The 26,989-nt window shown below is 45.3% G+C and overlaps 3 protein-coding genes across 3 annotated transcripts; 2 read left to right on the top strand and 1 right to left on the bottom strand.

The window, feature by feature from the left end:
• Positions 1 to 176: 176 nt before the first annotated feature.
• On the bottom strand, positions 177 to 6,496 carry PMPCA (peptidase, mitochondrial processing subunit alpha). Its single transcript, XM_032200209.1, has 13 exons — positions 6,425 to 6,496; positions 6,131 to 6,321; positions 5,764 to 5,843; positions 5,373 to 5,455; positions 4,970 to 5,064; positions 4,708 to 4,808; positions 4,061 to 4,324; positions 3,724 to 3,816; positions 3,334 to 3,452; positions 2,766 to 2,856; positions 2,470 to 2,532; positions 1,875 to 2,019; positions 177 to 1,530 (listed from the first exon to the last, which is right to left on the bottom strand). Exons 1-13 carry the CDS (start codon positions 6,475 to 6,477, stop codon positions 1,361 to 1,363), a joined length of 1,548 nt encoding a protein of 515 aa, XP_032056100.1. The 5' UTR covers positions 6,478 to 6,496; the 3' UTR covers positions 177 to 1,360.
• Positions 6,497 to 6,638: 142 nt separating this feature from the next.
• On the top strand, positions 6,639 to 9,703 carry ENTR1 (endosome associated trafficking regulator 1). The gene is made up of 5 exons (XM_032200383.1): positions 6,639 to 6,903; positions 7,189 to 7,262; positions 7,574 to 7,685; positions 8,863 to 9,002; positions 9,438 to 9,703. The coding sequence occupies exons 1-5, from the start codon at positions 6,652 to 6,654 to the stop codon at positions 9,529 to 9,531; spliced, it is 672 nt and encodes a 223-aa protein (XP_032056274.1). The 5' UTR covers positions 6,639 to 6,651; the 3' UTR covers positions 9,532 to 9,703.
• A 42-nt stretch (positions 9,704 to 9,745) lies between these two features.
• On the top strand, positions 9,746 to 25,729 carry SNAPC4 (small nuclear RNA activating complex polypeptide 4). Its single transcript, XM_032200381.1, has 23 exons — positions 9,746 to 9,977; positions 10,819 to 10,856; positions 11,229 to 11,387; positions 11,913 to 12,038; positions 12,600 to 12,678; positions 13,279 to 13,360; positions 14,213 to 14,317; positions 14,955 to 15,027; positions 15,343 to 15,507; positions 15,628 to 15,775; positions 16,114 to 16,220; positions 16,497 to 16,591; positions 17,085 to 17,179; positions 17,345 to 17,430; positions 17,877 to 18,272; positions 19,353 to 19,442; positions 19,682 to 19,919; positions 20,025 to 20,095; positions 20,410 to 20,505; positions 20,627 to 20,654; positions 21,235 to 23,333; positions 24,138 to 24,265; positions 25,225 to 25,729. The coding sequence occupies exons 1-22, from the start codon at positions 9,833 to 9,835 to the stop codon at positions 24,252 to 24,254; spliced, it is 4,638 nt and encodes a 1,545-aa protein (XP_032056272.1). The 5' UTR covers positions 9,746 to 9,832; the 3' UTR covers positions 24,255 to 24,265; positions 25,225 to 25,729.
• The last annotated feature ends 1,260 nt before the right edge of the window (positions 25,730 to 26,989 follow it).

The following is a 26,989-nucleotide window of genomic DNA, read 5'->3' as shown; positions in this document are numbered from 1 at the left end:
TCTTATTGCAGGGCATTGTGACTGTGATGCATGCTAACGCTTTGGGGGACCTTGGGGCATTTTCCTTCGGCTGGAGGAGACAGGTTGGTTTTGCTCAACCCAAGTACCAACAGGGGGCATTTTATCTGCCAGTTCAAGAAACCTCACCCTTTACTGATGAATTTCAGAACTCTTGCTACTTACTCCAGTGACTTCAAGGGCTCTTTATTTTCTTTAAAAACATACACAACAACTGAATGAGACTTCCATACCATGGGTTCTGTAAGAAGCAACACCTTTTCTTCGAATTGCATAAAGGTACGGTGATAAAGCAGACCATAGCTGCCTCATAGTGTTCTGCTCCCAATTTCATTGTTCCTTACAAGACACACCGAGCCCGTGAAATGCTGCAATGCAGCTGCCTACATTTTTAAGCCCCTGTATTAAGGGATTATGTAAATCAAAATGTTTTATCTTCTCTCTTCTGGGTCTCCATACTTCAGTTTGAAATTAAGTAAGTGGCAAATATTTGTCCTCTCTTTATGTAACATGATGGCAGTCCCATGGCAGTCACTTTTGGTCTCACAAGCTTCCTCAACATTGTTGATCTTAACTGCTAGCTAGCTGAGCACCATCACTGCTGTTAAAACTGAAAGATCTGTCTTTCTGCAACACCTTAAGTTAATCATATGACAATTTGAAAAAAAGTAGGGTACAAGTTTAAGGTGCAGCAGCAGCGACTCCTTTGAATAACAATGCAGGCATAAAAAACCTTCTACTCTTTTGCATAATTCACTTTCAAGTAACAAGAAAATTGCTTTCAGGCTAGAGTGAGTGTCCATGTAGCATTATGTATAGTATCTCCATCTATGGACTCCCCAGGAAGTTATGCTATAGGTCTACTTTCCTCTGAGTTCTAGCAAAGTTGTTCCAGACATACGATGTCTTAGAGTATTCCAGAGGGTAAATTACACAGAACTGATCCATGATGTTTGTAACAGAACCTGGACTGCAGGAAACTTGCTGCCTGATTTCAGATGGATAACAACAACAATTTTCCTAACTCACTTTGACCAAATACTTGTTCCCCTCTGTAACAGCTGTAAATTGTCTCTGAATTCAGGTATGTGAGCCAAGCCTTTTAACAGCAGTCTTCCTCTGGCTCATCCAAAGCCAGGATGGGCTGAGAAACCCCATGTAACAAGCTCTTCACAGACCAGTATTCTGAAGCAGCTTTGCTCAGCTGTAGCATAGCTCCATGTTTGCACAGTATGCCTGGAAAGACTGGGGAAGGAGTGGAGTCACAGCAGTATTATAAATCAAAAAAAAATTAAAAAAAAAAAAAAAGCAAGTCTCTCAGATACATGCAGGATGCGCTGCTTTATCGAAAGAGCCGGTACATCCGAGGAAGTCGCCCATCCTTACTGGAAAGTGCTGCTTGGATGTGTTCATACGTGGGCAGATCCGTTAAGTCACCCAGTGCAGCGACAGCTGGTTTTTTATGAAGCATCTTAGTGACCACTCTCTGGATGTCAGCAGATTTCACCTGACCTGCAGAAAAAAAAGAAAGCCAGAGCTGTGACAACTACATGTTAAATAGCACGAAGCAGATTTACTATGATGGTGGGTCAGCCCCCTAGCTCAGAAGACCAAATCACTAGCTCTGGACCTTCTTTATCATACTTAGCTTTTTCCTTTCTTCTGACAAAAAAAAAAAAATAAATATGTGGTATTGCTTGCAAGCAATTGAGAAGATCAGTTTGAAATATGTATCCAGTCTTTACGCCCCCATGTTTTCTCAGGTGATTCACCACTGCTACAGGAATGTATTTTAAGTTGCCACCCCCAGATTGTACCTACAATCCAATCCAGGCAAGGAAAAACAGTTTACTCACTGATCAGGGCACAGAGCTCATGAGGTAGTTTCCTTGTGTTTGTGGCCAACACTTGGCGTCCCACATCTTCAAAGATAACAGGCCTAGACTCGAGGTTCATCATGAGCATGGACTTCAGCTGTGTCTTTGCTCGCTCAAGTTCTACCTGTGAATGAGCAGCAAATACAAACATGTTTAAAGAAGACTGGCCACTGTTCTCTAATACAAGCTACCATCAGTTTCTGAAAAACATGGCGATGGCTGTATTAGTGCCATGTTCTGGTCCATGAAGGAGCTGGGCTTTTTCTTAGACAAAACTGCCTCAGGAAAGGGAAAACAGAAGGCAGCTGACTGGTTAACAGGCAGACTCTTGGCATTAAGAATGAGCAAAAGGCCTTTCCCTTGCCCTAAAAAATGATGTTGTGAAGAGCTACAGAGCACCTAATAGGAAGGTGCTTGCAGAATTCTTTGTGAACGTTCTGCTAAATTTTCTATGTTCTTTTAAAGTAATACATGAAGTAGCTGATCTACAGAAAAAACATCCCAGCCAAAGCCAACACAATGCACTATTTCAGCTCAAAGACTGCCTATGTTGTCTGTAAGTTAGGCCGCTGACCTCTCCGACTGCTCCTGCCATCAGGATGAATTCTCTTGTGATGATTTCCACCATCTCTCGAACCTAGGAAAAACAGGTATTTGAACAGGTTAGAACAATGATTATTTACTCTATTAGAATAGCATAACATGCTCAACATCTAGCTCAATTTCAGGAAAATATTATGTTACATTCCAATACTTTTGCAGTGTTTATAGAAATCTACCACAACACTATCTGTAAGTACAAAAGTTCTCACATCACTGTTTGGTAATAAGCGACGCGATCACTTTCTAAGGATACCTGGTTTTGAATACCTGTTTTGGATCAGCGCTGGCATGTATACACAGGAGACCTGTATCCTCATAACTGTGGTGGTAAGAAGTTGCATTATACATCCAGTGGTGCCTACAAGTATGCAAACAAAATGTTAAAGTTTAGAAAACAGAACTTAAATGTCAAAGTTAGACACACATGGACAGTGAGTCCCCTCCTAGCTCATTTTCAGAATTCTCAGCAGTGCTAGTAGGAACAGTCAGTCCCTGCCTCTGACAATTTCTCTGTGTGTGCTATCTCCTTCCTTCTTGCCACCAGCATCCTTGAGACCAAAAAGTGAAGGATACAACAGTATTACTGGTACCTAGAGCCAGTTCTTTTAATATTCCCTGGTTGAAAGGATGGATTGGGCTAACAGAGGAAGATAGGACTCCTAGTCACTTTTGCCCTTTATTTCACCTTGTCAGAATACCTTCTAAAAAAATCAGCCCTGCATGTTTCAAGCAGAATAAACTGATGTAAAACTGTCTTTCCCAAGATGAGGCCTTCCATGTCAATCTGCTAGAGAAGACGATTTCTGCTATCCATTACTCAAGAAGACAAACAAACCTGTTGAGCACATTGAGGTACAGCCGAGTGAACATGCCTTTGCCAGGCCCACCAGCTGAAAAGGAGCCACCGCCTCCCATCATCATATTTAATACTGCAAAGGGAATGAAGTCTTCCTCCTGAATGAATTGCAACAAGAAATTCAGTCACCCAATAGCAGAGACCAAGCAGGGCTCAAGGGCGAGGGATGAGTAAAGAGAGAAAGAGTCCAAAAGAAACATGGCACAAGAAGAGCGTAAAGGTCAGTGCCTTTATCATACTGACAGTGAAAAAGCTGCCTGTACACGCACCAGCAGCAGCAAGAGTGCCAACACTTATGTAATGAGAGATCATAGCCTGGGAGTCTGCAAGTAGAGCAACCAAAACAGAGCATTTCAGGCTGGTACTTACTAAAAATGAGCAGCTTTCTAACCCAATCATAATGTGGGTAAGCTCCGGAATTGGAGTAGGGCCGAGACTCACATCTGACATGTCTTTTTCAACCTGTGTGAAAAGCAAACAAATTATTAGGACATTTTCATGTTTGTTTTATTCAGCATGATAAATTCATGTTAATTAACCTGTCACCCAGGTAACGGCTACCATGGTCAGTTTGGACTGCATATTCACAGACTACTTCTACATGACCACTACATACTTTTAAAAAAGCAAATCCTACAAAAAGTCAATTCAAACCCAAATCTGAACCTCCAACAGGAAGGAAAAGGCCACCTCCACCTTCCGTTACCTTGACGATGCCTCCCGTGTACTGAGCCACCGATCTGTCCACATCCTTGGCCTGCGCGCTGCCCCACACCGGCTCCACGCCCAGCAGGTATTTCTTGGCACACTCCACCAACTGCTCATGCTCGATTCCCACCCCAGCCAGCACCATCCTGTCGGGCGTGTAGTAGTTGCGCAGGTACGAGTGCAGCACTTGCCGGTCGATTTTGTTAGTGTTTTCCACCGGGCAGAACCTGTTCAGCCCAACTGTATTTTCTCTGTAAGCTGCCTAAAAGGAGATGTAAATTGAAGCAGCAAATATTGCTTCAGCCCCTCAACCTAAACCTCCCCTTTGTTTTAGAATTATGCCTGTTTGAGACACATAAGAGAGGATGGGCTGAGTGTTATTTCACTAATGTCTGCATAAATCAACATGTTAGCAATAGTAAGCTATGGTTAGCTTTAATTTATGTTACAATCTTACGCATATAAGTGTGATTTCAAAGTGGAGGGAAAGCAAAATTTCTCCCTCACTGAAATCTAAATAACAGAAGCACTCTGTTTTCTAAACAGTCTGAAATAAACCCTGCAGTTAAGGAAAAGCTGAGAAAGTATGCAGCATGTCTCACACAGGATACTACACACAACAGCACAGACTTCTCAGTGTTTTACCGCGTGGATCATTTCTGTGAGGAGAGGCTCTGGATCAGGTCTCATATTCAAGTCCTCCAGCTCAAACCGTATGGCCATCCGAGTCATCTCAATTTCTTCATCTGTAGTAAGAGAGAAATCAAGAGATCACCACCACACAAAATACTCACTGGATACAGGAGAGCTCTGAAGTTTCTTGACAAGCACGAGCTGATGTACTCTCAAGCCCGCTCAGAGTCTTGCTCTGGGACTCTGTTTTGAGGCAGATGTTGTGTTCTCAGACCTGATAACCGGGGCTGCAGCGCCACGTCTGCCAGCAAGTTGACCACTGTGTCCAGGCCTTTGGCATCAGCAGAAACAGCGTACATGATGGTGTCCCTGCAAGGCAAGAGGGGTTCTGCACTGGGGAGTCACATCCCAGAGCATTCAGTAAACGTAATTCAGGACATCATTGATAAAGAGGCCACGATGCATCAAGTGCTTTGAAAAGGCAACAGCACTGACTTCTGTTACCCTGCCAGGTTCACTTTTGGGACTTCTTAGCAGTTGTCAGAAACAGATTTCTGATACTGAGAACCAAAAAGCAACTTCTACGCTCACGCACCAGAAAAAGCAAGGGTTCAGCCACCCCAAACCACCGCGTTACAACCATTAGGGCAACCGAGGATGTAGGAAAAGCCTCATACCTTGAAGCCTGACAGTCACAAATGCCCCCGTGCTTTTCCAAGGTGAGGAGAATTTCATCTTTGCTGCCAAACTGAGCTGTGGACTAAGAACGAAGACACCGGTGTTACAGATTAGCAGACTGAGAACTAAGAGCCCTCTGGTATAGCTCAGAACAAACATCTCCTGCTCCATCACTGATGCCTCCTACGTTCTTTAAGTCACTAACGTTAGAGATGAGAGCATGACAGACTTTCAGTACCATCAGCACCCATTTGAACAAATTAAACCTGTGCTGGCAGTGTGAGGACAAGCTGTTCTTTCTCCCCTTGCCCTGTCGCTCACGCTGCCGTGCAGCTTTTGGTATTTCACAAAGGGACGTGGGGACCCGTGCACACCCAGCGCGGTACCCACCGAGAAGGCCAGCTTCTCCAAGAAGTGCGAGATGCCACTCAGGTACTTGGCCTCGTGCCTCGATCCCGAGTTGATGAGCACTGGCGGGGAGAAGGCGAGGGGTTAGCGGGACTTCTACCTCAGCAGCCGCTACGGGAACACCACAGGGGCAGCACAGGGCCTCGGTGTGCAACAGGACAGCATCCTCCTCCTCCTCCATCCCCCTCCTCCTCCTCCTCCATCCCCACATCCTCCTCTTTCTCCTCCTTCATCCCCACCACCTCCTCCTCCTCCTCCATCCCCTCCTCTTCCTTCTCCTTCATCCCCTCCTCCTCCTCCTTCACCGCCACCACCTCCTCCTCCTCCTCCCCCCCCGGCCCCCACTCACGCCCCACGGTGCAGAACTGCCCGAATTTCCTCTGCGAGGCCACCCTCAGCCCGTTCTCCAGCGCCGTCACCCGCGTCTCGAAGCGCTCCCGGCCCTCGGCGGCGGCGAACACCGCCTTGGGCACTCCGGGCAGCGGGCAGCTCAGCGGCACGCCGGGGGAGACGCCGCCAGCGCTGTAGCTCCGGCCGCACCTGCGGGGACAGCGGCAGCCGCCGTGAGGGGACGGCCGAGGCCCCCTCAGCGCCACCCTCCCGCCATTTTCTCCTCCCTCTCCCCTCACAGCCCCGCGCTCACCGCCGGGCCGGGCCCCACGCTCCGCGCCTCAGCCAGGCCATGGCGGCCGCCATCTTGCCGTCACCCTCCGCGCTTCCCTTCCGCCCGGCGCCTCGCCCCTCTCGATAGGGATTGGCGGAGAGGTTCGGAAAGCGGCTGGCGATTGGCTCGCTCGCCGAAGTGGGCGGGGCGTGCGCTGAGGTGAAGCCGCACCCCTCTCCGGGCGCTGCCTGAGGGGGGCTGAGGCGATGGCGGCGGAGCCCGGCCCCGACCCCGGCCCCAACCCCTTCTCCTTTCACGAGTTCGTGCGCAGCCAGGCCCGAGGTGCCCGGGGGGGGCTGCTCCCGGCCCCCGGCGACGAAGAGGAGCAGGAGGAGGACGAGGAAGAGGAGTGGGGCGGCAGCTACCGGCCCTGCGCCGTGGAGCGGGCCCACCTCGCCGCCGGCCCCTTCTGTGAGGGTCCCCTCGGAGCCTCCCCCCCGCCGCCCGGTTATGAGGAGGTGAGAGCCGCCTCATCACTGCACGAGTTCGTAATTTCACACAAACAGCGGTTGGCTAATTACACGGGTTGTTTGCTGCCTCCTTTCTGTGCCCTACAGGGTTAGGCGAAGTTAAGTGGCATCGAGAGGGAAAAACTAGGTGTGAAAGTAACCTCAAATGCCACTTTTTAGCACTAAAGATAAGAAAGCTGAATTATTTCATCTGGTCCTGGCCTTGGAATGTTAGCAGTGCACTAACCCCATTTACAAGTGCCCTCATTTCTAATAGGAGCTTTTATTTTTTAGCTAAAAGAAGAGAACGCCAGTTTGAGAAGCAGGATCAACAAGCTTCAGATTCTCTCCGAAACTCAAGCAGACAAGTGCGTAAGCCACACTTACATCCCACGGTGGTGGGGTAGCCGTTTGTTGGGGAATTACAATTATCTAGACCGCCTGTGAACAGATGAACTTTCTGTATGGCCATTGTGCCTTCAGCTGGATAGTTTAAATTACTGCTGGAGGATGCTGAATGCAGAAATCCCCTGAGCCACAGCCTGAAGCTGTAGTCCTGTGGGAAGACTTAACTTTTCTTATAATGTGGAAGAATTGAGTTTCTTGGTCCTTCCTGAGAATTTTCTTACTAGGGTATTAGATGTTCCAACCGCTTACTGAACGTTCTCTTTATTTTAAGGATGAGGAAACTCGAAAGAAAGCTTGAGGAAAACAAAATTAAAGAAGAGAAAGAAACGCAGGACTTAGAAGCAATGGTGCAGCATGTGGAACAAAATCTCCAGCTGATGACAGTAAGTGGTGGCGTCTGCCATAGCAGCAGAACCTTGTTCACACTTGGAAATTTGCAGTTCCACTTCTGTTCCTTCCTCTCCCAGGAGAGCAAGGGAAGCTGAAGTGATTGCTTCACCCATGTGAGCACTAAACAGTTCTGATGTGGGGCTGTGTTTTTCCCTTATAGCAAGCCTGGGTCCCAGTCTAGAACTCCTTTCATTGCCTGGGATAAGGGAGATCTCTGCAGAAATACCATTTTTTGTATTCATAAGCACCTTCAGCTGCTTTTTTGCTGAGTTCTGCAAACACCTCCTTTATGAACTAAGAGCAGTTTTTCCTGCCTTCTTATTCTGGGTACATTTTTCTCTAGTCCAAGGAAAAAAAAAGTAATGGTTGGAAGTAACAGACTGCACTTGACAATCAGAAGAGAGAAACGGGGAGGAGAGGAGGGAGGTGACCGGGTGCACCGTCCCCATCTCATAAAGCATTTAGAGAAAGAGGTGCTGCAGCACAAACCACAAGTTCCTTACTTTAATTTCTGTGCTGGAATCGTGAATTCTGATGTTCCTCAGGCTGCTTGCTGTGGTCTCAGTCATCTTTATTCTCTTCCAGAAACGGGCTCTTAAAGCAGAAAACAGTGCTGCAAAACTGAAACAGGAAAATGCCTTACTGCAGGTACGAAGCAGTTTATCGTTAAGGCCGTGCTGAGCTTACTGGGACTTGGGAGCATCTTGACATGGAGGCTACAAAAGGGAAACTGAGAATTCCTAACTACGCCTCATTTTCCTGGCAAATGTTATAAAAAACGTGCTGGGTTAGAATGCTTAAGCTCTATGCTGACTGTTAATGTCATTTTTGTGACATGTGGTGCTCGTTTTGCGGTGCTATCTTGGAACTTAAAGTTTTTCTTAAGTTTTACATGACATTCAAATGCAGTTTGGTACTTAGGATGGGTGAAGGCCTGGAGTGCTACAAGGCAAATAAATGTTTACCTGTAGGAAAACATCTTAGAAAGAAGGGAGGGAAATTGGAGAGAGGTTACAGCCCTGCGTAGGGGCTCTCAGAGCTGGGAGGAGTTTCTCTCTAGGCAGTCTGGCTAAAAATCCACTCAATACTTGCTTCACCCTGCTCACAGCTGAGTTCTGTGGTTATTTTCACATCAAGTTTTTTTTTTTTTTTTAATTTTTCCCTCCCAAGGTTCAGCTGAACAACTACAAGGCAGAGAACGAAGCCTTGAGGTCGGGTCAGTCGGCGAGCCTGGCTGCGGTGAAGCAGAACGCCGAGGTGGCCTTCCAGAACCTTCTCACAGTCATCGCGAACTCGCGGTCTGCAGTGAGGTGAGGCTCAAAACCAGCCCCTAACGCCTCCCACCTCCAAACTGGCATCAGGAGCACCGCAAAACCTCCCGGGGTTGGGTTTATTGGTGGCTTGGGTTTTAGGATTGAAGCTTGGGGACTTGTGTGTGCCAGGTGAGCTGGTTAGTCCCTGTTTTTGTTATCTGTGCTTTTTGTTACCTGTGCTCTATTTTTTTTCTGAAAAATGACAAAAAAAAAACACCACGTGGGTGCGTTATCCTCTCCCTTTTAACGCGGTGTTCTCCCCCGCTGCAGGGGGTTGGGTTGGTTTCATGGGATCTCATGTTATTGTGCCAGGTGAGTTACTTAGTCCCTGTTCTTTTTGCTAACTTGGGATTGATTTTTTAATTTTTTCTGCAAAATGATCAGAAACCCCCGCCCTGGTGCTTTACCCTCCTCTCCCATCTCTCGCTGCAGGCAGCTGGTGTTGGGAGCGGAGTCCCTGCAGCTGGTGGCCGATCTCCTCAAGTCCATAGACAGCATCTCCGAAGTGCCCGAGGACGGACAGTGAAACTGCCGGGGGAGAACGGGGCCTCGCTGCGGCACTGTGGCCCCACCGGCACCGGGAACGGGACCGGGACCAGAACCGGGACCGGCTCCTGCCCCCCGCCCTCGCCCCCCTCCCGCAGCGGGCGGGCGCTAGGACCCAGCTCTGCTCCGTGCTGCTCCGCCTCGCGTCCCATTGGCTGCCCTCTGCCACGTGCCTGGGCTCAGCTGACCGCGGCGCTGACTCCGATTGGCCGACGGGCGAGAGGGGCGGGTTCGGAGCGGTCGCGGCCTGGTCCCGGGGCATTCGGGCTGCGGCCGCCGCCATGTCCGGACGTCCCGCGCCGCCTCCCGGCACCATGGAGCTGGAGGCGGAGCGGGAGAAGATCCGCAGGGAGATCGAGGAGCTGGAGCGCAGCCTGCAGCCCGCCGGCACCGGGCTGGACGTGTCGGACTGCAGCCTCGGCTCCGGTACGGGCCTCCGGGGGCTCCGGGCCCGCCGTGCCCGCTGGCGTCGGTGCGAGGAGCCGCCCGCACTGGCTCCTCAGGCGGTCCCGGCGGAGGGCAGCCCGCTGGCACCACCGCTCCGCTCGTTTCTATAACGAAACCCGCGGCAAACGCTCGAGGGGAGGCTCGGAGAACGGCCCCGACCCCTCCCGGAGGCGTTCAGGCAGGGGACGAGCTGCCTTGTGAAATGCGGCCACCCACCAGCCGCTGGCACGGTTAAACCGGCCGATTCCACGCTCTCTGAACGGACCATGTGAACCCCACTGCATCATTCCACTGCTCAGCCTGGCTGTGCTTCCTAAAATCATTTTTTCAAAGCAATAAAGGGGGCAAATTAAAAGCTCTGGTGGCTGTCACGAATCCTGCGCCTCAGTTTCGATTATGTTCCTCCAAAGATGTCAGAACTCCGTAGCCACACTGAAGGCAAAACCAGTACTGCTGAAGGCTGGTGAAAGGTTGCTAGGTGGTCACGGAATATGGGGTTTGTTGGGTTGGAACATTTACTTGTCTGCGCGTCCTGAGGCCTTTATTTTAACATAAAGCACGGGACCGAGATGCAGCTTGATTGCTGCTGTAGCCAGCAGAAGCTGCCAATTTTTCTATTCTAGAACCACAAAAAAAGTGCATGTGCAGCATAGAACTGAAAATTTTTACTTGAAGATGTTGGCAATACCTGAAAACCCTAATGCTCATGTATGAGACGCTATGTAGTACCTTATTCTGTGTGCTTTAATTGAAAAATCTTCGGTTTTGAAGCTGTGTTTTTCACTGCAGTCAGCGTTTCTGTATTTTTGTTGTCTGACAGATACTGAAGATGACGACTCAGATTCTCAGGAAGAAATGGTAACCATTTTTTCTTTAAGCATGTCTTTCCATCTGTCTACTGAAGGGGACAGGAAGAAAGGGGAAATTTTGCACTGTTCTGGGTAAAGAACAGTTCTTGGCAAGGTTCAGAGTCAAACTTTGGACCAGACAGCATGATGAAGTAATGGACAGAAAGAAATGGCACTGGGCTAGGCAGGTAACTCTGACTCTGGGAGCATTCAAAGCAAGCTATCAGGGTGAGAAAGGTGCTTCCAATTCTTTGGAGAATCAGTTTTGTAACACAATAGAAGCATTGAGTTACATAAATAATTATCGTGCTGCATACCTGCTTCTGTTCTTCAGAGCAAGCATTTTCCTCTTTTTCCTTTTAACTCTTTAAAATGCCTCAAGGAAGTGGAAAAAGAAGAGGACAGTAGTGATGATGATACTGAAAACAGCCTGCCAGAAGATCCAGAAACGTGTCTGCAGATGAACCACGTGTACCAGGAAGTTATCCAGGAAAAGATTGAGGAAGTTGAGCTTCTGATTGCACAAAACAAAGAACAGCAGGTGAGCAAACAGGAGTAAAATGTGCTTTTTTTAGGTTGCTAGCTGTCATCTTCCTCTGCCTCATTCCCAGTAAAACTTTCCACTACGTTAATGTACTGCAGGTACCAGTGAAACTAGCAGTCACAGTCCTTGTGTATGTGCTGGTGTCGTTACCAGCCTGCGTGGACAGGGACAATGAGACTTGGGTTCATTTTCTTCATGGCAATTCAAACCAGTGTCACCTCAATGGTGACTTTTGGAGTGGCTTCCTGAAGATTCCATCTCTTCTTACCATCAGAAATGCTGCCACTGGAGAATGTTTTAGCTAGTAAATCAGAATATACATGTTTCTTTTTATCTTTTTATCTCCATTGTACTGTACAAACCTGTGAGGTTCCAAATCCCACTGTTAACACATACACTAATCTGTAGTCTGGTGCTGCAAATTATTTGAACCCTTCCTGGGATGTTTGTGACAGCTCAGCCACTGCTCTCTGAAATCAGGGAATTTAAAGGTACTGACACGGTTTAATTCTTTTATTGCAGAAAGAAATCATGTGTGAACTCGATGGCACAAAAACAGCAAAAGCAACAGATGGTAGAAATTTACCAGCAAATATATTTTTGGGCCATTTTATGAAGCCGTACTTTAAGGATAAAACAACAGGAATTGTAAGTAAATATAACCAGGTTGCAGTGATAGATTTAAATTGTATCTGTGTTGTAACAGTGTTCATTGTAACCTGTAAGAATCAGTATCATTTCTGACTTTGCAATCTCTTTTTCCCTCACTTGTTGCTTACTGTCTTTTGGAAATGTTTGTCCAACTCACAGCTGGTTGTGCCACCTGAGAGTTCAGAACGGTGCCATTCCAGCCGTGGGGCAATTGAACGTTGTATTTTTCAAATGTACCAACATGTGTTAAGTCTAATTTAGAATGCTTCTTCAACCAACAGTCAGCTGATGTGAGCAGGCCTGGCGTTGAGCTGAGAATGTGCTGTGTAACTGTGGGCAAACTTCCTTAAGTGTCTGCTTATATGTTCTTATGTTTTGTGACATATCTGCAAGCCAGTACTAGTAAAGGTGACTGAGCAGTTCTAATGTGGCAGCCTGTGCAAGTCTGAGTTAGCATTCTTTTTTTGCGGGTGCTCATACTAGAGTTCTAAGAAGAATGGGCAAATTTTCTGTGTATCCGACTCTTCTAACATATCTAACCCTTCTAATGTTTACTAGGGCCCTCCTTCCAATGAAGATGCCAAGGAAAAGGCGGCTCAGGGCATAAAATCCTTTGAACAACTGCTTTCAACAAAATGTAAGAAACCATACGTGCTGCTCAGCATTCTGCTCTCACAAATGTCTATCTTCGTATCTTTGCTCCCCCCACATCTGCTGTTAAACACCAACACTTTGGGTATTTCATACTTGAATTCACGGAAAGAGTACTTAAAAGTAAATGGGATGCTTTAGGAATTGATTTGCTGAATTATTAATGACTTAGTTCCTTTCACTTGCATTTGTTTTGATGTGTCATTCCATCTCTCCCGTGAACACTCCAAAAGCAAATGAGACCATGCAAGGGTAGTGCTTAGATGAGAGAAGTTCAAGAGACACTTAAAGCTATGTGGTTACATCCACCTGTGTGGTGATCTTCATTGATGCCTCTTTGGAAGTAAAACTGAGTAAGAGGCTGCCATTTGCCGAGGTTAGACATTGACGTTAGTGGTTTATGTGGGGAATATGATTAATTTACCTAGCTTCTGATAGTTCCTTTGCTGAACGAAATGAAGGATGAACTCTTACTGAAGACCTGAGTCATACTTTTAACAGTGATGCTGAAAGCAACACGTCACTCTTTTTTTTGGCAGTGGTTTTGTACTAATCACTGAATGCTTGATTACTTTATTTTGTCAAGGGAAAAGCAGAGAGAAGGTACTATTGCAGAAATCAGTCGTAAGTGACCGCTTGCAGCGCCTGCTTCAGCCAAAGCTACTGAAGTAAGTACTGTGCAAAAATCCTTTCCCGTGACAATGTACCATCTGACGTAAGGAGAAAAAATATGTGGACATGCTGCTGCCTTCAGCAAGTTCTGTGTTAACTCTTTGCAATTTCAGTAAGGTTACAAAGCACAGTGGGGATTCTTGGGGATTCTTTACCACTTTGGGGCCTGGGAATTGCAGTAATGATACCCAAGCTCCATGTCCTGAGGGCATCAGTGCAGAGTATGATGCTGTTGTAGATGGCAGCATCCTCCGTTCTCTGTTGCCATTTATATTATCTGTGTATTACCTGGTATTGAAGGGTCTTGGACTGTAAAGTTCCGACCATAAGCAAGAGGTTACAGCATTCAGCTTGGACTGTAAACAGTTGATGACTGTTTTGCAGGTAACTGGCAGGTGGAATGGATTTGTTCTGAAGATACTGTAGCATTTTATAGCCATCCATTTCTTCTGTTGACACAGTGGTATAACTTAAAATAGTCTACAGGGCTTGAAGCTGAACTTGATATGTTGCAAGTGAGCCATAACAGTGTGTCCACTGAGAGATTTATGTGCCTAGAGCTGGTGCAGTCTTGTTTGTTGCTGTTGCAGCCGTCGCTGATTATCTCTGTGTAAATACCAAAATGATTAATCTGAGACCTGTTCTGGGTCAACCGTTCGCATTGAAGCAGTAAAAGTAGGATGAGTTTGCCGTGTGGGAAAACTTAGAAGAACAGTTTTGTTTACTGCACGAATAAATTGAAGGAAAGAATGATACTCGTGGGGAAACCACCTTTGCTATGTATCTTCTGATGCCATTGACCTACTTCACATCTAGTCTGAAGTAATGTTGAAAATGTCTTTGAACAGGTTGAGTTACTGGAACCAGAAACTGGAAAAAGTCAAGACTGAAATGGAAAAACAAATCTTGGAAAAGCAAATCAAAGAAGTGGAACAAGAAATAGAGGCAATTAAGTAAGAAGTTACCTTTATATGTTCATGGTGAAAATGCAAATATGTTCTTGGAGGCTAATTCCTAAAGTTCCCTCCTTCCTTGAGCACTTCTGGTTATGACATTTGGAGAAACCTTCACGCAAGCCAACACAAATAAAACTATCAAGTGCTGTTCAAACTCTGCAGAGCTCTTATCTCTACAGCTCTTCATTAAGAATCATGTTTTGGGTGTTGATCTACAAATGTAATATGTACAGCCAGAATAGAGGCACAGTTTGAAATAGCTTTTGTTTTAGCAACAAGGAGACAGAACTCTGCAAATTCTAATAATTCTGAGCTTTTGCTTTCTAAAGCATCCGGAGGAATTCATTTTGATACTGCATTTAACTGTTTATTCTGCGAAACCAACATGATCTTGTAGGGGGCTGTTTTTCAACAGTGCATTCCTTATACTTAAGTAAAGTTATTTTAGTAAACCCAGTAAGAAGGAAACCTGGTTTGGGGAAAAGTAATGGATGTTAAAGAGCCTGATGCTTTGAGGTAGTCAGTTTTTGTGGAAGTTGATAATAGGTGAGAGGAATAAGATGAAGCAAGGTCAGGCAGAGAAACTGACTTTTTTAATAAGGTTCTTTCTTTCTCTATGTATCTTCTGCTTCAGCCAGCTTCCAGAAAGTGACTTGTTAGGAGACAGATTTGACGAGCATGACTGGGAGAAAATTTCAAACATCCATGTAAGTTGGGAGATCAGCTATTTTATTACTTCTGACATGCATCCCTTCTCTTGAGAGAAATTACACCTGAACTGGTGTAGTTTTCACCCACTGTTTCCATTATGCACTGCTAGAAGCTAACTATTGTGTGTTTTCAACATGGCAAGCACGGAAGCACTGGACGTTCGTTGTTACTGATTAAATTGCTAATTTTTTTCAGAATTAACATAAAATATGTATGGATTACAAAATATATCCCTTGTATCAGTGTTCACGTCTGTCCAGTTGTTTCGGTCCCAGCTACAAAACAAAAAAGATTTTTGCTCTCTCTCTTAGTTTGATGGACAACGTAGCTCAGAAGAACTGAGGAAGTTTTGGCAAAACTACGAGCATCCAAGCATCAACAAAAAGGAATGGACAGAGGAGGAAACAGAGAGGCTGAAGAAGATAGCTGCTGAACATGGTTATTTGGACTGGCAGACTATAGCCCAGGAGTTGGGGGTAAGGCTCTGATGCTGGAAACGAGGTGAAAAATCTTGCTTTTTTTTTTTTTTTTCTTCTTGCTTTTTGTCCTCATAAATATCCATTTTTCTAAGTAGCTTTTGTTTTTATTGCATTAAGACAAACAGGACAGCTTTCCAGTGCTTGCAGAAGTATCAAGCCTATAACAAAGACTTGAAAAGGAAAGAATGGACCAGAGATGAAGATCTGATGCTTTTAGAGCTTGTTCAAGAGATGAGAGTAGGAAGTCATATCCCATACAAGAAAAGTAAGTAATGTACAAATAAAAAGTTTTCCATTCATGTGTGAGGGTTAGTTGTTGTTTGTTGTTTTTGTTTTCCCAGGCTTGTGTGTATTAATACTTCTGCATGCTAGAGCACCCAGCCTGCTCTGATTGGAAGAATTAGTAAAGTTTTATTTCCTATGAGTGCTTACATTTCCCCAGTAGTCACAGTTCTGTGTTTTTATCCTATGTTTGTAGCCTGTTATCTAAATAAGGTACAGAGTGCCCAAAGAAGGGCAACAAAGATGGTGGAGGGTCTAGAGAACAAATTTTATGAGTGGTTAAGAGAGCTGGGGTTGCTTAGCTTTTCTTTGCATTTCTAGTTGCTTATTACATGGAAGGAAGAGATTCTGCCCAGCTAATTTACCGATGGACCAAGAGTGTGGACCCCAGTTTGAAAAAAGGACCCTGGACACCGGAGGAAGATGCTGTAAGCTCTGTTCTTTAATTCCCTAGAATTGCACAGTGCAAAAGTGGAAAGTTTAGAATGTTGCATGGTTTTATACACCTGAGCTTTAATAGTGGAACAAAGGAATTTGAAGTGGATTAAGATGGGCAGTTTACAAGTCAAGAGGGCATAGGAGCTCCCAAACACTTTTGTTCTGAGACTTGCAATGCAGTGGAAAGAAAGAAAGCTATTTTGACTCAGCCTACTAAGACTGTTACTGATGAGAGTTTCAACTCATTCTTTGTGTGATTAACATAGATGCTGTTGGCTGCAGTTAAGAAGTACGGAGAGCGTGACTGGTACAAAATCCGGACAGAAGTACCAGGCAGGAGCGATGCTCAGTGCAGAGATCGGTAAGTACACTAAAGGAAACAACTGTTCTTTCAAGCTTATTATCCAGAGACAAGCAGAAGTTTGGAATGTTTTTGTCCCAAACAATGCAAAGTTATCCTGAAACTTGAACAAGTGCATGTAGGGAGGAAAGGTGGTCATTCGTGTATCGCCTGTGTACCTGCGAACGTTACCTAGTCAGTCACTTCCTGTAACTGACACCAGTACTGCGAGAGGTGCTGAGCCATCTTCAGCGTTGGACCCAACTGCAGGAGGCTTAGAGTGCAGCATGTCGTAATTTCCGTGATGTTTTACACCTGCTCATTTTAATTTTTAATTGTGTGGTTTGATGTTTAGAGAACAAAGAGATCGTAGCCATGCTGTATGAAGGGAGTAGGAATAGGACCCCTTAGAAAATCTCATAGTGATGCTGTGTTTTTTAGCCTCAGATTATGCAGTAATGATCAGAACTGTACAAACAAGGCTGAATGTTCCTTTAATGTTTTTATTTTGAAGGTACTTAAAAGCATTGCACTGTGATGTAAAGAAAGGCAGGTGGAGTTTAGAGGAAGAGGAACAACTAATTGATCTGGTGCAAAAGCATGGCCTGGGTAAGTGTTGCTGTGGATTAACCTTCAAAAGCTTAGGGAAGCAAGCATTATTTAGTAATTCACCCTTTGAATTTCTTATTTTATTTTAAGTGGCTGACAGAAACAGGCTCTGCTTCATCCTGGTGATTGCAAGCTTCCATATGCTCTGCTCTTCATCCTTTTTAGGTCACTGGAGTAAAATTGCTTCTGAGTTGCCTCACCGGACTGGCTCCCAGTGCCTAAGCAAGTGGAAACTCATGATTGGGTCTAAGGTACTGTACAAAATCCTGTTATGTCACAGTCCCATTTATCTTTTTAATTAAGAGTATCTAAATTAAAAGGGAAAGTATGTGAAATCAATACCAAAATTGAGTTTGACTTCATGCAATCAATTTTATCAATCATTAATTAATTTTACTGCCTTGAAATGCCTATAAGGATGGCATAAACTTATGTTTCCTTATAGGTACATCATGAGTTGCCAGGTTTGGCACAAAGCACTCTTAGAAATATTCTGGTTGCTTAAGACCATGTTAAAAACACTGTCATGTTTCCATTGTCAAAGCACTAGTGGGTGCTGCTGCACACTCCATTTGGAAGCCGTATGTTTCTGATAAGATACTGCCCCACAAAACTTCTTAACTTACTGATTTGAGAGATTTGCAAGTCAGGGAGGAACACTGGCTAATACTTGTCTGTGCTCTTTTTGACTGAGAAGAAAAGATCAAGGCCAGCAAAACGGCGACATGTAGAAGAAGAGAGTACCAGCTGCTCAGACAGCAGCAGTGAAGACATAGAACTGGACTTAACAGACAGTTCAGAAGAGGAGATGACAAAGAAGGAGGAGTGTGCGTTTCCCAGCATCGATTTGTGGATTCCAACACAGACAAGTACACAGGAGTCGAACAAAGGAAGATACCAAACTTCATCCCTTTTCTCTTCCATGAGTGCTAATGCAAGGACCAGTAACAGTGAAGTTCCACGTGCACTGTGTGACGGAAGCAAGGACGGAGTCGCTGATAAATCTGCAGAACTGAACACCATCCTGAGGGGCATTGCACGCCCACATTCAACAGACATCACTGTGACGAATCCAGTAGAAGTAATTAACAAGGTAAATCCTGGGATCCTCAGTCTGGTCTTGATGGAATTTCAGCTTAGATCAGAAAATGCCAGGAAGTACATTCGCTGCAGTAAAGAGAACAAGTGATGAATGATAAGTAGATGACAAAATCTTTCTTGCACCTCCTGTTAGTTGGTTTCTTGTTTTACCATCGGGGGGTGCTATTGGAAACTGAGCTGTGGGATTAAACGAACTTCTAGCAGTGCTCCCCCTGGCCCTGTATTATCTAGAAAACTGTGCTCTTTTCTACCCATAGTGTTAGAGAAACAAAACTTTTTCCATATTTTTCATAAAACAGAATTGGCCGGTGAATTGTGGTTACTCTCTGTACCCTGATGACTAGAGTGCATAGACTTAGAGTTTGTAAGAACTCAGTTACCTGTGCATCTGTCTCATTCTGAGTTTAGTTTTCATCCCAGATTAGACACTGAAACAGTACAAACCCTCCTTGCATGATTTTGCAGAAAAATATTCCTTAGTAAAATACTAAATGTCAAAACCGGAATTCTTAACACAAGAGAAAATATTTTTACCTAAGTGAACTTAAATAGCATGTGCATCCCTCAGCTGCAGGGACAATTGCACCGATGACAAGTTTGTTGGTTACAGAAGTGGTTATGGTATGCGTGGTTTGTAAATGCTTGTCTGATGTAATCAGTCTTTTGATTTTGATTGCAGATAAGGCATGATTTTTTTGACCAGAAATTTAGGGAAGAGTTGCTGACTTTTTTTTTTTTTTTTTTTCAAACTTCTCCCTATTTCTTCCCTTGTACTGTTAAGCCAAAAAAAATAGAGAATAATCCAGTAGATTTTGGATGGGTTTTTGTGGATACTTCATGCTAAACCTTAAACAAAATAGGCATTTGGTATTGTGGTAACACACAAGGATGAAAAGATAAGGTAAACATCTGCACTTCGGGGCTGATCTAATATACTACAATATTTTCAGTAGCAGAAAAGTTGAAAACTTTTGTACATTTTTTGTGTAATGTCAGCACAAATAATTTTCTGTGGGATACTTTCCATTTCACCCTTTCTTTTGTACTCTTTTTTTTTTTTTTTTTTTTAAAGGCTTCCAGATGTGGAAAGCAAGTGCTACAGGTTACCCTGGAAGATGTGAGAAGAGTATTAAGAAATAACACGTGCTATCAAATGAAACTTGTGAGTCCCTCTTCTGTCTTGTCTGCTCCTGTGATGTGTGCACTGCCAGGCTGTATTCAGTGGAAAATAAGCATAGAATCACAGATCTTATTTCACTGTAGTGCTGAGAGTGCTGAGGTTGTTTCTTTTTTTTTTTTTTTTTTTTTTTTTATAACTACCTTGTGAATAGTTTGTTATGGGACTAACTTTGCTAGAACCTACCAAATTGGGATTGTAATTATGTGTTTATTTACGCACAGCAATCAAAGATGGTAAAACCTTTTTCCACTGGTTTAACAAAAATGTCTGGAGCTGCTACATCTGCTGATCAGAAGCTTCAGGGGCTGCAGCTGTTGAAAAGTTATCGTCAAAAGAGAGAGCATTTGAAAAGAATGAACCTTGACAGAAAGCTTCTGATGGCTGTGACACCTTGGGTGGGCAACGTGCTGCTGCCCTGCACCTTGCGGACTGGGAAGATGGCTTTTCATCAGACAAAAGGTAGTGGTAACCCATCAGGGACAGCACTCTCCTACTCTCAAACCTTGTTTCTGATACCTTCTAAGTGAGCACCCAGCTGATTTTCATCTTGGGCTCTTTTTCTAGCTTATGCTATTCAAGAGAAGATGAAGTCAATCAGTCTCTCGAGCACTCCCCTGTTCACGCTTTTTATTCAGGTAGGTTTTACTGTCTTCATAGCTTCTACTTTTAAACAGTGGTGATCTTTTTCTGATTCAATACCTAAATAAAAGCTTTATCTTTGCTCCTTAAATTAATCATCTAATTATTGGATTAATCTACTCTCATGGCTTGCATATGATGTGTACTACATTCTGCATCCATTCTAATACTGTCAGGATTTTTTCTATAACTGTGAAAATGTGCCCAGAATCTTTCACGTAAAGCCTCCCCTATCTATCTTAGGTTGGCACTGGCTCTACCAGAATATTTTTGTTCTGAATCAAACTTTTCTGAATTTCTTATCTTGCAGCTCTTTCAGATTGATACCAATGGTTGCATGAAAGTTATTCGGGAGGGAAGACTAAAGCAGTCAGAGCTGAAGGCTAATGCAACAGGGCCTCAGCAGGTATTGTGCATCTCATTTCAAAGCTTTTCCTACCAGAGTCTTGACTAAGGTAGATGTTTTTCAATGGCTGTGGTATGTGCTACTTATCTCAAGTATAATTTAATATATTTTCTTTTGGCAGGCTTCCCAAAATGTGGAGACTTCTTCAGGTATGTACCAGAATGTTTATTTTTATGATATGCAAGATCTTTGACTTAATTCATCACTGCTGTATTAATGACTAATTTAACTGAAGGAGAACTTCTGGAACAAAATAACATTGTCATTTTTGGTAGCTCTTGGATATTTCGGTTATTGGCTAAATGCATTGCTTTTGGTAAGGACCAGCAAAAATACTGAAGGGCTAGGGGACCAGTGGCTTTGTGCCTGTCTGACAGTCTGTAGATTATCACTGTTAAACTTTTTTCAAGCAAGATACTGGCTGTGGGCTGGAGTTAACACGCTGGCACTGACCAAAAGCCCAGTTTTTATTGTTATCACCCTGGCTGATGAGCAGTGCCTGTGTTGCACTGATCAGCACGGTTCCTCCTGTGCAGTGTTAAGGTACATTTCTAACCCGTCTGCTGGTTAAATAAATACTACAGCGTTGGAGGAACTCTCACAAGCAGAAACTTTGCTACTTCCTGTGCTGGATACTTAATGCTTAATAGCTAAGGTATGCCTTCTAAAGCCTTTTTCCTTTCTGAAGACACTGAAATGTTTTCCCCCCCTTTCTTTACTCCTCTACAGGCAGTTCATCACAACCGTGTACCCAGAGGAACTCCCAAAGGGGCGTCCCAAGGAGTGCTGTCAGAAGACCTGTTGCCTTAAAAGCAAGGGAGACTGCTGCTGGCCTTGAGAGCAGCGCTCCCGCTCTTGCCATGCAGGCAGCTCTTCCAGCCCAGGCACAAAGGCAGAAGCCTAAAACTGTCTCAGAACTGCTGAAAGAGAAGCGGCTAAGGGAATCCCAGGCCAAGGAAGCTATGCAGAGAACAGTATTTATTGCCCCACAGATGTTGGTTCCAGGGCCTTTGATAATCCAGCAGCCACCGCAGCAAATCGTTCCCTCTGCACAGGCAGGGAGCACACCTGGAGCCGTTGGTTGTGCAAACAACGATGTCCGGTTTGCACCAGCTCAGCTTCCAGCTTTTACTTCTGTTGCAGGCTCAACTTCTACCACCACTGTGGTTGAAAACCATTCCTCATCAGCACCCAAAACCGGGGAGAGCTCTGGTTCCTCAGAAGGACCAAAAGTACAATCCGATAAGGAACTAAATGAGCAAGCTCCTCAAAGTAGCCCTGAAGGAGGTGGTTTTCCAGGCCTGAATCCAACTGGAGCAGAGCAGGCCTCAAATCAAGGAGGGTGCAACGGTCAGGTCCTGGCTGGTAGCTCAGTTCCAGTAGTGCTGCAAAATCAAGCTTTTGTGCCTCGTCAAATTGCAGTGGTGCCTGTTGGCGTGGAGTCTGGCAGCAACAAACTGTCTCTTCCCACTCCACTTCCCTGTGACCCGAACGGTAACGGACTGCAGCAGAGGCCAGGCAGCTTCTTGCCTGCTCTTGTAGCTCCACAAGCCGGCTCCCGTTTGGTTCCCAGCAGCGTGCTGCCTTTCACCTGGGTTGTAACACCGCAGGCTTTGCTCCCCACCTCTGTGCAAGCTGTTGTGGGTGTTCCCCAAGGACTGCCAGCTGCTGCTGCGAAAATTCAAAGCCAGGCAAGCGTGACGTCTGATGGCAGTGCTTTAGGAGTGGCTCCTCTACCAGCGGGAGCAAATACGCCTCACCCTAGCAGCGCAGAGACAAAAGCACCAAGTTCCCAGTTAGCTGAAGGGGTGCCACTGGGAAAGACAACCCTTGAAAACCATTCTGCGAGTCTCCTACCTGTCACCTCAGCCAATCCTGCGTGCAGCACACCCGCTGTTTCTTCTGCTGATGCTTCCTCCAAGACTTCTGACTGCTCTGCAGCTCAGCATTCTCCTCCAGCTGATGCACCAGCCCTGCGTGCCGCGCTGCTGCCCCAAACGCAGCTACCTGCAAGTACTGCAGGGTCTGATTCCCTCTGTGCAGCAAGTCCCGTTAGCCTGGGGAAGAACCAGGACTCCTCTACACCAAACGCATCATCTTCCAACCCAGCTGTCATTACAGAAGGGGCTGTGCTCCAGCCGAGGGACCCAGCTCCTCCTAACAACGTCCCAAAGAACTCGGACGGTTTTGCTGCCCGAGTGTTGAAACCCAGACCTATCGCCTCCAAACCACCCGCTGCGCAGCCTGCTGGGGTTCCGCCCCAGCCAACCACTTCTAGTGCAGGAAAAACTCAGCTCGACTTCAGCCTGATTTCCCTCGAGGACGAGGACGTGGTGAAAGAGTGGCTGAGCGGGGAGCAGGGTGTCCAGGTACCGCCACTGCAAACCAGGTTGCCTTATTTCCCACCTTTCCTGTGCAACTTAAAAACCCTCTCAAGGCTGCTTCTGCAGAAGGCGGCTCTGGAGAAGCAAGCAGCGTGTCTTCTGCCTTCTGATGGCAGTCGGGATGAGGGTGCTGGGGTTGATTTGTGTGCCATCACGGAACTGGTGCATCAGAAACTGGGCGATGACCCTGCTTTTCTCCTCCTGAAAGCCAGATTCCTGGCGGCCTTCACGCTCCCTGCTGTGCTCGCCACTCTGTCTCCCCCAAAAGTGGCGACAACTCTGTCAGGTAGCAGGAAGCAGGATGACGAGAGTGACGAAGAGGAGTGGCAGAGTGAGAACGAAGTGTCAGAGGAAGAGAGTTCTGGCAGTGAATTAACAGGCGTGCAGTCGGATGGGGCAGGTGGTGAGGAGCCGGGAGATGAAGATGCCGATTTCCCAAACGAGGTAAAGCAGAGGTGCCAGGTACCGAAAGTGGAAAGTTACTGCCAGCTGAGCATTGCTCCCACTGGAATCTAGGCTGAAACTCCCCCTGATCTTAAGTGTAGCAGAAATTTGGTCGTTTCAAGTAAGCAGAACTCTGCACCCGATAACAGCAGCTCTCTTGTTCGGCTGTGAGCCTTTGGTTTTCACAAAGGTAAAGGCCTGGCTCCTGTACTTTTTAAATCAGGCCCTTGATTTCCATTGTCTCCATTCTTCAAGCCCCTGTAACATAAGGGAACTTGCATGTTTGTTTGTTCCTGTTGCTGTTTAATGTTTTCCTCCCAAATTATTTGATGTGACTAAAGGTTATTGGAGTATATGGATTGATCTCAGCCATGATACCAACCAAAAATCACTCTTTTATTTTTTTTTAAATTAAATCTCTTACTGCACAACACTGTTTCTTACAGAACATGCCAGGAAGCTGTGTAGTTCAAACTTGTATTTCAATAAATTGTGGCTCCAAACCAGACAAAAGAAATGCTAATGAAGATGAACAAAGAAGGTCACTAGCTGTTTCTACAGAAAGATGACAAAGGTGCCTAAAAAGCAGCAGTCATCTTTCTGAAAAATGTATGCATTTGGATGTTTTCTGCTACCTGTGGTCACGGTAACCTAACAGTGTGCTCCGTGCTTAATTTTGAATGTAAATGGAATATTCTGGAAATCTTGCTGAGCTCCCTAAAATAAAAAGATGGGTTGAAGGGGCTGAATATTATGCTGGGTCTTGCGTTAGTGTGCACATAGTCTGTTCTGCTTACCTTGCAGGGCATGGGAGCTGAAGAGATTGCACAATCTGTCTCGGGCTCCTACACGGATGTGACTGATGCCAACGCTCCTCAAATCAGGAGGAGTTCCCGCCTCAGGAAAAGGAGAAGGACGTGAGAAGGAAACGGGTTAGTAATCATTCTGTGAATCTTGCCTTTCTTCTCTTCGAAGAGAGAACCTGAAATACCTTCGTCTGTGGCACAGCTCAGACAATGAATCATGACCCTAGGAGAGGATGGGTTTGACTTCCCTTCCCTTAGCACACAGAGTTCTGCAATCATGTGTTAAGACATATATTAAGTCACACATATTCTGTGACTTTCATGGGGAAAAGGTGATGTCTGCATGATAAAACTATATATAAATGCTGTAAAGTTCAAGCATTTGGCAGCCTTTTAGACCTTGCTGCTGCCTATTAGTATTATACCTGGTGAGTAGGTACAGATGAGGCTACAGACTTGGCTGCTAAGGTGAGGCCAGTGTAAGAATAAAGGGTCACAGCTTGTGGGACAGGAAAGCCTGGGCAGCTGCTGCTGATGGCACAGGTTTGTGTGTGGGAGCACTAAATGCTTGCAGCAGAAGTCAAAGTAAATCCTTGCTGCAGGTTGCAGCAGGCTGGGAGCAGGACGTCCTCGCTCTGTGTTGTGAGGCTGTCCTGGAGGTCCTGGGCAGGCAGCCTCAGCTTTTTGCACAGTTGGATGCTCTCTGTTGCCCGGCTCGTGAGTCTTTAACAGGAGGTGAGGAACAGGATTAAAAGATGGTGGGAAGCCAGGGCTTAAACTGCTGAGTACTTCGTTGCAGTTCATCTTTGAAGCTTCATTTCTGAAAAATGTTTTCCCCCCCATAGGGTTCCATTTTCTCTGTGTGTACTGGGAAGGATACAAGTGTGTGATGTTTTAATGTGTTGAGGACCAAATGAGCATGAACGGTGTTTGATTTGCTTGCTTGTTGGCTGAGATTTATTTATTTATTTTTTTTCTTTTTTCCTTCTCCTTTAGAACTAGTTTCAGAAACTCCAAAATTTTATCTTCCCTATTTAAAACAAAAAGTCCTGTGACTAACTGGAGTTGTTTGTGCTCTGTTACAGGAGTCACTTGACTGGGGTCTGCCTTGTTCCATGGCAGTAGGAGATATTCTTTGCACTATTCACTTTTAATGCTTCCAACAAACTGACCGCACAGAGCTGGGGAAGAGAGGAAAATGGCTGGAGTGGTTTCCTCATCGCCTAACCAAGTCTGCTTGTTTGGACGAGTTGCAAATAATGAAGCAAAATTGCTGGAGGGAAGGCTTTGAGGCACAGAGCGATTCTGTTCTCTTTCAAACTAGCACCTGCCATAAATGCTGTGGGGAGGGATTGCTGGAGACCTGGGGAAGCCAGCAAGGATGGTTATTTATTTCCTTTTTGTGTTAGCCCCTATTTATGTGAATGTTTATCTGTATTCAGAGTGTGATCCATTAGATGGTTGTTTTAGTGCTGTGACAGTGTTGTTTGACAGCTGACTGAATACTGCTGAATAAGCAGCAGGTTAATTTTGTATCAAATGAGCCTTAAGTATTTGTTGAAATACAGATGTTTTATTTTTCTCACTTAAGCTATTGATGTCTTCTGTGTTTTTTTTTTTTATGGTAAATAATGCTTCAAATAATGTCTGTGTGAGTGTGATTGCTAATGAGAAAAATGAAGTCTGTAAGCCACATGAAAGCCAAGGAGAATGTGGGAAATGAATATGCATGCAGCTAAAAATGCAAGATTGAATTATGCTTGGATTCTTTCCTGATTCTTCCCCAGCCTGCCCCATACAGCCATCAGCAAATCACTCAACAAAAGCTCGTTTCCTCATTCATAAAACAGTAATTTCCCTCATATAGAGAGGTTTAAGGCTAGCTGAGTCAAAGCTGGTAGAAACCTAGTGGGAAGCTGCTACAGAAAGCTTCCTTGCACTGTGCCTGGCAACATTTCCCAAGAGCTTAGTGGTGAGTTCAGTGTGCTGTGAGCTAAAACTTTCCTTTGAGGGCCCTTTTGGCAGAGCTGGGGCTGGACAGGCCGTGGGGGTACTGAGGTTGCTGTAATTGTGTGACACTGCGGAATGGGAGGAAGCATTTTGAAACAGCTTTCCTCTTGCAGTGTGCTCTGTCTTCCCCAAGCCGCTATAGGTAACATTTTTCCCAACAAATCGATGTGGCAGATTCATCAATCAGCAGGCATTGTTTACTTCTATTATTTGTGCCCTTGCTAAATAGAGGTAGTGCATCTTTTGGAGTGTAAAGCTAATTTAATGTCTACCAAGAAGCTCAGGGTTATAGAATCTGAGCATCTCTGCTCTGTTCTGAAGGAAAACATGCAGAACCTCTCCTGGAATTTAGCAGAACAACGAGTGGAGTGGGAAGCTAATGGGAAAATGTGTCATGCTGCCATGGTATCAGAGTGAGTACATGCTCAAGGCTTTTTTAAAACGGGCTGTTAGTGAGTTTCTGGTGCAGCTATGGTTCTAGGATTGTAGGAAGGGAGGGAGGCAGTCAAAGGTTTGTTGGTGTTTAACATCCCCACGCTGCTGCTAGCTGGGCTGCTCCTTTAATTGCTGGTAGAGAATTTGGGACTCATGGGCTGCGCTTTGCCAGTTCTTGACTCCTTCCAAATACTCAGTTGTCATAATTGTGCTTGAAGCTTAGGGACATCCAAAATCAGAGGAGTTGCTTCAGAAATCCTCGCTCTCAGCTGAACTCTCGACCAAGAACGCATTCTTGCCACCTCCATTTGCATTCAAAGATGTTACCTGAGCAGTTGAAAGGCTGTCTTGAAGAGCTTTTGTCTTCTAACTCTTAGCAGCTTGTTTTGTCCCCTGAAATACGTT

This window comes from Aythya fuligula, chromosome 19 (genome assembly GCF_009819795.1).
Source record: "Aythya fuligula isolate bAytFul2 chromosome 19, bAytFul2.pri, whole genome shotgun sequence".
NCBI classification, from domain to species: domain Eukaryota; kingdom Metazoa; phylum Chordata; class Aves; order Anseriformes; family Anatidae; genus Aythya; species Aythya fuligula.
This window is presented reverse-complemented; position numbering and strand designations above follow the sequence as displayed.

Excerpts from the sequence above, each read along its gene's own strand:
- PMPCA (XM_032200209.1), bottom strand. The coding sequence starts at position 6,477 with ATGGCGGCCGCCATGGCCTGGCTGAGGCGCGGAGCGTGGGGCCCGGCC. Across the intron at positions 2,857-3,333 it reads TACCTCAATGTGCTCAACAG|GCACCACTGGATGTATAATG; the intron begins GTTTGTTTGTCT and ends GCATACTTGTAG. Across the intron at positions 2,020-2,469 it reads TGGCAGGAGCAGTCGGAGAG|GTAGAACTTGAGCGAGCAAA; the intron begins GTCAGCGGCCTA and ends GCTCATTCACAG.
- ENTR1 (XM_032200383.1), top strand. The coding sequence starts at position 6,652 with ATGGCGGCGGAGCCCGGCCCCGACCCCGGCCCCAACCCCTTCTCCTTT. Across the intron at positions 7,686-8,862 it reads AAAATCTCCAGCTGATGACA|GTTCAGCTGAACAACTACAA; the intron begins GTAAGTGGTGGC and ends TTCCCTCCCAAG. Across the intron at positions 9,003-9,437 it reads AACTCGCGGTCTGCAGTGAG|GCAGCTGGTGTTGGGAGCGG; the intron begins GTGAGGCTCAAA and ends CTCTCGCTGCAG.
- SNAPC4 (XM_032200381.1), top strand. The coding sequence starts at position 9,833 with ATGTCCGGACGTCCCGCGCCGCCTCCCGGCACCATGGAGCTGGAGGCG. Across the intron at positions 12,039-12,599 it reads AGGATAAAACAACAGGAATT|GGCCCTCCTTCCAATGAAGA; the intron begins GTAAGTAAATAT and ends AATGTTTACTAG. Across the intron at positions 14,318-14,954 it reads CAAGAAATAGAGGCAATTAA|CCAGCTTCCAGAAAGTGACT; the intron begins GTAAGAAGTTAC and ends CTTCTGCTTCAG.